Source organism: Elephantulus edwardii, unplaced genomic scaffold, assembly GCF_000299155.1.
Source record: "Elephantulus edwardii isolate Elephantulus edwardi_28Jun2011 unplaced genomic scaffold, EleEdw1.0 scaffold00117, whole genome shotgun sequence".
Lineage (NCBI taxonomy): Eukaryota > Metazoa > Chordata > Mammalia > Macroscelidea > Macroscelididae > Elephantulus > Elephantulus edwardii.
In genome coordinates, this window is record NW_006399867.1 from 4,326,179 (window position 1) to 4,336,815 (window position 10,637).

Consider the following 10,637-nt stretch of genomic DNA (forward strand, 5'->3'; position numbering starts at 1 on the left):
GACATGTTGCCCTGGGAGGATAGGTTTCAGTTTACCCCACCCTGGGAGGATAGGTTTCGGGAAACATGCCCTAAGTTTCTGTTTACCAGATAACTTTCAGATTAAGTTTCTGTTATAACTTTCAGGGCATGAGATGCCTCCTACCTTGTTTCTCTTTTTTAAGGTGCCTTGCTTATTTGGGGTCTCTTTCCATTTCAGAGGAAATTAGAAATTGCCTTTTCCTTCTTGTTGAAGAATGGGATTGTTATTTGTATTGGGATTGTATTGAACTTGTAGATTGCCTTTGGTATAACTGTCATTTTCACAATATTGAGTCTTCCTATCCAAGAGTATGGTATATTCTTCCATTTCTCCAGGTCTCTTTGTTTCTTGTAGTAATATTTGTAATTATCTTTGAATAGGTCTTTTGTGTTTCTAGTTAGATCTATTCCCAAGTATTTAATCTTGTGATTAGCTTTTGTAATGGGTATTGTTTTTCTTAGCTCCAGTTCTGTATTCTCTTTGTCACTGTAGAGAGATCCAACTGATTTTTGTATGTTGATCTTGTATTCTGCCACTTTGCTGAATTGGTTGACTATGTCTAGTAGTTTTCTTGCTGCGTCTTTAGGATTTTCTAAGTATACTATCATATCATCTGCATATAAAGATAATTTTTCACCTTATCTTTGCCAATTTGGATACCTCTTGTTTCCTTCTCTTATTGTTATCACTAAGACTTCCAATACAATATTGAATAGGAGAGGTGATGGTGGGCATCCTTGCCTAGTTCCTGTTCTCAAAGGAATACCTTTAATTTCTCTCCATTGAGTATGATGTTGGCTCTTGGTTTTGTATATATACTTTTTACTACAGTGAGGGAATTCCCCTCTATTCCTATTTTGTTGAGTGTTTTTATCAGGAAGGGAGTTGGATTTTGTTAAAGGCCTTTTCTGCATCAACTGATAGACTCATGTGGTTCTTGTTCTTTGCTTTGCTAATGTGATGAATTACACTGATTGTTTTTCTTATGTTGAACCATCTTTGCATATTTATTATGAATCCCGCTTGGTCAAGGTGATTTTTTTTTTTTAAATCTTTTGTTGGATTCTATTGACCAGGATTTTATTCAGGATTTTTGCATTTATGTTCATGAGAGATATTGGCCTATTGTTTTCTCTTTTGATGGTGTCTTTACCTGGCTTTGGTATCTTCATAGAATAAGTCTGGGAAATTCCATCTTTTTCTATTTTCTGAAATACTTTATGTAGAATTGCTGACAATTCTTATTCTAATTTTTTATAAAATTCACTTGTAAAACCATCTGGTCAAGGCTGTTTTTTTGGCTGGAAGTTGTTTTATTACCTTTTTTTTAAATGGATCGGTTCAGGTGTTTAATTTCAGTCTGCATCAGTTTAGATAGGTTGTGAATTTCTAAGTAGTTGTGTATTTCTTCTAGGTTTTCATATTTGAGTATAGTTTTTCATAATATTCCATTGTTAACCTTTTTATTTGAGTTGGTTCTGCCCCTTCCATTGCTTATCCAGATTATTTGTGTCTTTTCTTTCTTTCTTTGCCTTTGTTAGTTTTGCTAGTAGTTTGTCAATTTTATTGACTTTTTTGAAGAACCAGCTCCTGGTTTTGTTGATGGTTTCAATTGTTTTTCTGTTTTCCATTTCATTTATTTCTGTCCTACTTTTTATAATTTCAGTTTTTTTAGAGGGTGTCAGGTTTTCTTGCTGTTCTTTTTAAATTTGTTGTAGATGCTGGGTTAGAGATCAACTGTCATTTATTCCTGACTTGTGATGTGGTTGCTTGTTGCTATAAACTGACCTTTAATTACTGCTTTGGCTGTTTCCCAGAGGTTTTGATAAGTTGTATTTTTATTGTCATTTGTTTCTAGAAACTTTTTAATTTCAGTTTTTATTTCTTCTATTACACACTCATGTTCAAGCAAGGCATTGTTCAGCTTCCAAGTGTATGTTTTTTTCTCCTTTATCCTATTGTTACTAATGTCTAGTTTTGTAGCATTGTGGTCTGAGAAAATGCTTTGTATTATATTTCTATGTTTTTAAATTTATTGATGCTTACCTTGTGACCTAAAATGTGATCTATTCTGGAGACTGTTCCATGCACACCGGAGAAGAAAGTATATTGTGGGTTTTTATATACCTATGAGAAAGAGTTGGTTTATTGTGCGGTTTAATTCTCAAGCATCTTTGTTGAATTTCTTTCTGGAAGTTTTATCTTTTCTTGAGTGTGGTATATTGAAGTCTCCAACTCCTATAGTGGTGTTGTATATTTTCTTTTTCAGTTGTGCTAATGTTTGTATATTTTGCAGCTCTATCATTTGGTGCATAGATATTTATTATTGTTTGTCCTCTTGTTCTATTGACCCTTTGATCATTATGTAATGACCTTCCTTGTCCTTTGTGATGATTTTTTGCATTGAAATATATTTTATTATAGATTAATATTGCTACTCTTGATTTTTTCTGGTTGCCATTTGCTGGGTATATTTCCCCCCCGCTCTTTTTCTTTCCTTTTTAGGTGTGTCCCTTGTAGGTTTTTTTTTTTTAATGCAATCTGCTACTCTTTTTCTCTTCAGTGGTGCAAATGCAAAAGCCATTCACATTCAGCGTAGTTACTGAGAAGCTAGATTTTATTGCTATTATTTTGTTGAGTTCTTTTTGGTGTTGTTGCTGGTTACTTTGGTCCATCTTGCTTTCTGTGGCACCTCTGTAAGAAGGCCATCTCTCAGTGTTTCCTGCTATGCTCATCTCTCAGTGTTTCCTGCAATGCTGTTCTTGTTTTTAGAAACTACCCTAGGTTCTGTTTTTTTGACAGTATCTTGATCTTTCCTTCATATTTAATGGGACAGTGTTGCTGAGTATAATATTTTTGGTTGAGAGTTGTATTCTTTGAGTGTTTTATATATGTCATTCTACTGTTTTCTTGCTTGCATGGTTTCTGCTGAGAAACCAGCACTCTTATTTAATAGGTTACTCTTTGTTTCTCCCTTTCTACTTTCAGAATTTTCTCCTATCTTTGGTTCTAGCAAATGTGACTATGATATGTCTTGGTGTTTTTCTTTTGTGGTCTATTCTATATGGTGTTCACTCAGCTTCCTGAATATATATTCTCTCATTCTTTCTTATGCCTATAAAGTTTTCTTCTAGTAATTCTTCTACAACTTTCTTGGTGCCTTTACCTGCTTCTACCTGTTCTGAGATTTCAATTATGTGCATGTTATTCCTCTTGATAGTGTCCCACATTATTCTTAAGTTTTCTTCTTCCTTTTTTTATTCTGCTTTTTGTTCTAGCAGATCAGAGATGACAATTCTATCTTCTGTGTTCCATCTCTTCAACTCTGTTCATATGTCCCTCCAACACACTGATAACATCTGAATCATTGGTCCTCATATTCTGGATTGTGGTTTCTTATTTTTTCAGAGCCTCTAATGCCTCATTTCTTTTATCTGCATTGTCTTGGATTTTTTTCTTTTTAGGTTCGTCCTGACTTTTGCTTGCAGTCATGTAATTCTTCAAGTTTGTGTTTTACACATTGAAAATATTAATTTTTTAAAATTCTTTTTCAGAAAGTTCTATTAGACTTTCTGGCTTCAGGAAATCCATTGATACTGTGTCACTTTTGCATGTGCCATCTTGTTTTGGGTTTGTGCAGCATGTGAGGTAATTTGTTTCTTCTGTGACAGTGCTGTGATAGAGCTTTTCATGCCTGACCTTTAGGAGGCTCTTGATCTGGAAAACCTTGGCTCAGGAATTCACTGCTTCAGAGGATTGGCAGGGCAGCTATCCTGTCTGAAGTTTTCTTTTGAGCTTTTGACTCAAGGAAAGACTTGCTTCTGTTGGGGAGAGATATGGCCTGTGAGTTAGCAGTTTACTCTGTCAGGCAGCTGCTGTAACAAGGCTAGGTGTGTTCAAGGTGCCCAGGGGTAAATACAGCTCAAACTCTGTGAGAGGAGAGGAAATGGGTTCAATTATGATATTGTTGTCCCTGGTGCAGTTCAGAGAGCAGCACTGGGTCATTCTCCAGATGGTGGGGTGTTCAGGCAGCAGGGATAGGTCCACTAGGTGGTGAGGCTGGGCTTCCAGGCAGTTTGCAGGAGTGTCCTGGCAGTGGGGCTGCAGGGGTAGGTCCTCAAGATGATGGGGCCAGGACATCCAGTTGACTTGTGGGAGTGTCCATACAGTGGGGTCAGGTCCTTCAGGCTCTGGGTTCAGGAGTTCAAGTGGTGGGGCCAGGACCACCAGGCAGAGGGGTTGAGGTCTCCAGGCAGTGGAGCTTGGGGCCTCCAGGCAGTGGGGCCTCAGTCTAGTGCTCCTGGTAGGAGAGCACTCCAGGCCACACTAAGAACTTTTAAATACAGGTACCTAGTTAACCAACTGGAACAGATCCATGGCTGCTTACAATGCACTTGGCCCTTCTGCCCATTTTATAACTGTGTTATCATTCTTTTTCTTGTCGAGACCGTGTAGGATTCTGTAAACTTTGGCTGTGAGATCCTTTTCTGAAATGGTATTGTCAAATGTTTTTCCCCCCAGTCAGTAGGTTTTATTTTCTCTTTGTTGAAAAGTGTTTTTGATGCATACACACACAGTGATTTAAGCTTTAGAAGGTCCCATTCATCAATTTTATCCTCTCTAGACTGTGCATTTCTGGCTGTATTTGGCAGACTAAGCTATCTAGGCCTGATCCCAGTTTCTCTCTGATGAACTTTATGTTTTTGGGTTTTACTCCCAGAGCTCTGATCCACTTTGAGTTGATTTTTGTGTATGTTGTGAGATGTGGACCCTGTTTCAGGTTACTTCAGGTAGCAGTCCAGTTTTGCCAGTGCCATTTGTTGAAGAGGTTGTCATTTCTCCGTTTGACAGCTTTTATTTCCTTGTCGAGTATCAGTTAACCAAAGATAGATAGGTCCTTTACTGGGTTCTCAATTCTGCTCCATTGGTCTATGTGCCTGTTATTGTACTAGTATCATGCTATTTTATTACTGCCATGTAGTAGGTTTTGAGGTCAGGAAATGATATATCTTCCACTTCATTTTTGTTCTTCAGAAGTGCTTTGCTTATTTTAGGTCTCTTTCCTCTCCAAATAAACATGGCAATTTCTCTATCTCCTTGAAAAGGTAATTCGGTATCTGTACTCGGGATTGTGTTGAACATGTAGGATTTTGGTAGGATTGTCATTTTCATAATATCGGGTCTTCCTACCCATGCACAGGAAACATTTTTCCATTTATTTAGGCTTTTATTGTGTCTTGTAGAAATGTTCTGTAATTTTCTTTATAGAGGTCATTTGTGTCTCTAGTTAGGTTCACTCCCAAATATCTTGATTTGTGGTTGGCTATTGTAAATGGTATTGCTTTCTTGGTTTTCTTCTCTGAGTCTTCTTTGTTACTGTAGAGGAATCCTGCTGATTTTTGGTTATTGATCTAATATCCTGCCACTCTACTCAATTGGTCTACTAGCTCTAATAGTTTTTTTGTTGTGTCCTTGAAATTTTCTGTGTCCACTATCATATCATCTGCATATAGCAACAATTTAACCATCTCTTTGCTGATCTGGATGCCTTTTATTTCCATCCCTTGTTGTATTGCCTTAGCAAGTACTTCCAGTACAGTGGTGACATTGGGCATCCTTGCCTGGTCCCTGTTTGCAAGGAAAATGCTCTTAGTTTTTCTCCATTGAGAATGATATTGGCTTTTGGTTTTGCATCTATTTTATTCACTATGCTGAGGAAATTACCTTCTAATCCAATTTTGTTGAGTGTCTTTATCAGGAAGAGGTGTTGGATTTTGTCAAATGCCTTTTCTGCATCAGTTGCTAAGATCATATGGTTTTTCTTAATTGTTTTGTTAATGTGGTGAATTACATTGCTTTTCTTATATTGATCCATCCTTGCATACCTGTTATGAATCCCACTTGGTCATGATAAATTTTTTTAATGTGATTTTGGATTCTATTGGCTAGGATTTTGTTAAGGATTTTTGCATCTATATTAATGAGAGATATTGGTCTGTAATGGTTCTTGGTAATATTTTTGTCTGGTTTTGGTATTAGGGTTATGCTTGCTTCACAGAATGACTCTGGGAGTGTTCTTTCTTTTTCTATTTTTCAAAATACTTTTAGTAGAATTGATGATAGATCTCTGAATTTTTTGTAGAATTCAGCTGAGATGCCATCTTGTTCAGGACTTTTCTTATGGGGTATTCTTTTTATGACCTGTTCAATTTCTTCTTTTGTAATGGGTCTGCTCAAGTGTTCTACATCTGTCCAGGTCAATCTGGGTAGGGCATGAGTATCAAGGAATTTGTCCACTTCCTCTAGGTTTTTAAAATTCATCTGAGCATAGCTTTTCATAATATTCAGAAATTATAATTTTTTTCCTGATCTTGTTGTGATGTCACTTCTATAATTTCTTAATTGAGTTATCTCTGTCTTCTCTTTTTTTTTTTTGATTGAGAAATTATGGTACATTCACATGCTGGAATACTACACAGCATATAGGAGCAATGATTTAGAAAATTTCTCCCTAAGTTGGGAGGGTCTGGAGAACATTATGCTAAGTTAATTAACTCAGTTCCATAAGGACAAATACTGTATATGACAATTATTGTACAAATAGAAAGATAACTAGTAAGACATATATGAGGACTCAAGGAGTGGAGGGAAGAAGCAGTGGGGTGAAGATGGGCAGGGAGGTAATCATGGGTCACACAATTTGAAGGATAGAGGTAAAAGAGGTGGGTAAAAGAAATGTGAAATATCTGGTGTGAAAAACAATGTATACGAACTTCATAACTAAATCAGTATAAAATAAAGATTTTATTTAAAAAACAAAACCAGAAGAGGTCATGGCACAAAGGATATCACTGCTGATCTGATGGATTTTGAATGAAAGTAGAGAATATCAGAAAGATGTTTACTTGGGTTTTTTTTTTACTTGTTTTTCTTGATTATGCAAAACATTTGATTGTGTGTATCGTAACAAATTGTGGCTAATATTGAGAAGAATGAGAATTCAGGACCATTTAATGTGCTCATGTCACACACACACACACACACACACACACACACACACACCTCAATAAAAAGACAGAGAACATTAAAAAAATGACCAAATAAAAAGATAGAGAATATTAAAAAATAAACAAATCAAATAATGGAGTTAAAGAATAAAATAAATGAAATGAAGAATACCATGGAGGGATTCAATGATAGATTTGGCCTTGCCAAAGAAAGAATTAGTGAAGCAGTGGATGAGGTGGCTGTTGTTTATGCCACTGACTACAAACAAAGATCAAAACCTTGCCCTGTCCTGTGTTATCCTTATAATCTCTGCCATACATGAACTCATTGTTTTGGTTTAAAGTAGACATCTCATTTGATATAGTAATTCCACTCATATCCAAAGGCAATCTAAGCTTAGATATGAGCGGATGTATGTACACCTATGTTTACTGCTGTATTATGCACAATAGCATGGACAGGTGGAAGCAGCCCAAGAATTAATCAACAAATGAATAGATAGAGAAACTGTGGTATACATAGAATATTACAGAATTCATAAAGCAATAGCATGCAGCATTGAAAAACAATGAAGAACTTGTGAACACTACACATCATGGATGAGTCTAGAAGATACTATGCTGAGTGAAACGACTCAGCCATAAAAGGACAAATATTGTATAAGACCACTGTTATAAAGACAGGATGGTGATGGGGGCGGTGGGAAACAGAGTAGAGCAGGAGAAAAATTGGAAAAAACATTGAAATGAAATGAAAGGAACGATCGAACTGATATGAATAGATAATCAGACTTTATATGTACTGAAATTAACAATCTGGAACAGGACATGCATAACTGATTAAATGAAGGGGGTTACGGAGGGGGGAAAAGAGAGTCTAAACAAAAGTATATGTACAGATAGAAAGAATTGTGAGGGGTTGATAGGCAGGGATGGTGAGAGAGCAGAGATTAGTGAATCAATAGGTAGAGTGAAGGGAAAATGAGGGTACAAAGAGGTCAAAACCTTAATGTTTGACCTCTCCCTCTCCTTTAAGATTTTGTAAATAACAGTATTATACAATTGAAATTAATGTTATAAAGTAAAAAGTATATGCGTGATCAAATAAATAATAATAATAATAAAAATAAATACCTCTCTGATATTTTGAGTGATGTTAATTCCATCAATAAGCAGAACTCCAGAGGTGATGGGCTCCTCACCGGCCAACATTTTTAAGATGGGAGTTTTTCCAGATCCATTTAATCCAAGTAATCCAAAGCATTCATACTTTCTGACTACTAAGGAAATATTTCTCACAGCCTTTACAGCTGGACACTTAAAGTAAATCTGAGAGGAAAAACCGAACCAAACCTTAAAATACTTAATCACCACAGATCCTATGGTTCACTGTCTCTATTTCACAGCTCTAGCTCTAAATCTACATACATCTACATATATCTCCTTTTATGCTATAAACCAAAAAAGGAGGCTTCGTGGTGCTGGGCTTAACTTGGTTGGCTGCTAACAGAATAATTGCATGTTGAGATGCTGTCAGTGCCTGAATTCACTAGGTACCCAGTGGGAGAAAGATGGTCAATTCTCCTGTAAATTATTTACATCTTGTAAACCCAGTGACAGGCCAATATGAGTCAGAATTGACTTAGTGGGCAGTGAGTTTGTTTTTGGTTTATATGATATAAAACTGCAAGGAACTAGTAAAGCCATCTATAAGGTCTGGTTGAGGAAGGCGGGATGTTCAAAGCAATGTTGTTTTTATGTGCATTGAGTCACTTGCAACGAATAGCCACCCTATGTAAAATAGCCCTGAAACCTGCTTGATCCTGAGTCAACCTTATTGTCTCTGACACACCGACCCTCATTACTCTAGTCACTGAATCAATCCATCTTACCAATGGTCTTCCTCCCTTCTGCTGTCCCTCCACCCTTCCATGCATGATGTCCCTCTCCAAGACTGGTCTCTCTTTGCAACATACCCAAAGCAATGTTAGTCAGTGAAAAACTTTACCTTAGTAAGGTCCTTAAGGATTACTGGAATATTCTGCAGTGTGTCAGATAGTGCCAGAACTTTGTTTCTTTCCTTTTTTACACTTTCATCCTCAGATTTTTCAATTTTGTGGCTGGCCACAAGAGTCTGCATTTTAAAACAAAAATCACATGTGTGTGTGTGTGTACAGTCCTTAGACATTACATTTCTACTTTAAGCTGAAGGGCTTCAAGACAATTGACATGAAAGGGTAATCCTAAATTATGTGAGACAAAGTTTGAGTCATGTCCAAGAGACTTTCAAACAATTGTCCCAACTCCCATGCACAAAGCTAGTCTTTTCCTTTTCAGTCTTTATTCATTCATGCTAATAATGAAATGAAAATAATTTCAAAACCATTGTTTGCAAATTGTTGCTGTGAGGTGCCACTGAATCATAAAATGACTCATAGTGACCCTCTGAACAACACATCTGAATCCTGTCCTATCTTGTGTCCTATCACTGCTTCATTCACTGTGTCAATCCATCTTGTTGAGGGTCTACTTCTCTTTCACTGATCATTTAACTCCACCTTTCTAAGCATCATTTACTTTCCCAAGGAATAGCTTCTCCTGGCAACATGCCCAAGGTATGTGAGATGAAGCTTTGACATCTTTTCCTCTAATGAGCACTCTGGCCACACTTTCTCCAAAACATATCTGTCTGTTGGCAGTCTAAATTCTCTACTCTTCTCCAACACTACAATTCAAAGGCATCAATTCTTTTTCTGCCTTCCTTACTCACTGTTCAGCTCTTAGAAGCTATTACACAAATACATTCCTGACTTGCTTAGTTTTCAAACCAGTCACAAACAACTTCTGCAACTATGCTGTTCTTGTTGCTATGTGCTGTTGAGTCACCTGCGACAGCAGCTCTGAAGCCTGCCCTGTCCTAAGCCAATCTTACTGACTCGGATGCACCTAACCCCAGTGGCCCAGTTACTGTATAAATCCATCTCATCTGGAGTCTTCCTCTCCTGTGATGTCTCTCCACCCCTCCAACCATGATGTCCTCTTTTTTTCAAGGACCAGTCCCTCCTGACCATGCACCCAAAGTATGTGAGGTGGAGTTTGAAAATCCTAGCCTTCCTCAGCACTCAAGAATTGACTGAGGACCTCCAAGGTTCCCCAGGCTGGGAATCCTGGGTCCTTGGTCCCCTCTGTGCATAATAACCAGGGACTCCAATGGACCTTCTGGGCAGCTTTCTCAGGGTGCTGCTCCTTCCATCCAATCAGCCGTCTTCTCTGGATGCCATGGCAGTACCGTACAATCTAGCAACCAACCAGTGCTAAAGAGATTTTAGAAACTTGTACAATATAATTTTTAGGAGCTTCTATGGCAGCTTCCTTTTTACCTTCTTTTCAATTGGGGCATGATGTTCTTACTTTCCTTTTGAAGTACAAGCTGTGAATCTAAAAGGCACTTTTTAAAAAAGTATAAAGAAAAAAATAGATGTAATAAATAAAATCATGGAAGGCTTTATGTGATAAAAAATTTAATGTTATAGTAAAAAAGTAATTGGTGGTCTGTTCCACAATCAGCCCCTGGCCTAGTTTTCACAGCTGATATTGAGCTTCTCCAGC

General features: G+C 37.2%; 1 protein-coding gene across 1 annotated transcript in view; it reads right to left on the reverse strand.

Moving 5' to 3' along the window:
- LOC102858785 (ATP-binding cassette sub-family A member 3-like) overlaps nucleotides 1–10,637 on the reverse strand; it is a 176,786-nt gene that overhangs the window by 20,559 nt on the left and 145,590 nt on the right. The window contains exons 24-25 of the mRNA XM_006892700.1: nucleotides 9,037–9,162; nucleotides 8,163–8,357 (exon numbers count right to left, since the gene is read on the reverse strand). Coding sequence (XP_006892762.1) covers nucleotides 8,163–8,357; nucleotides 9,037–9,162 — 321 coding nt within the window. The remainder of the gene's footprint in view (nucleotides 1–8,162; nucleotides 8,358–9,036; nucleotides 9,163–10,637) is intronic.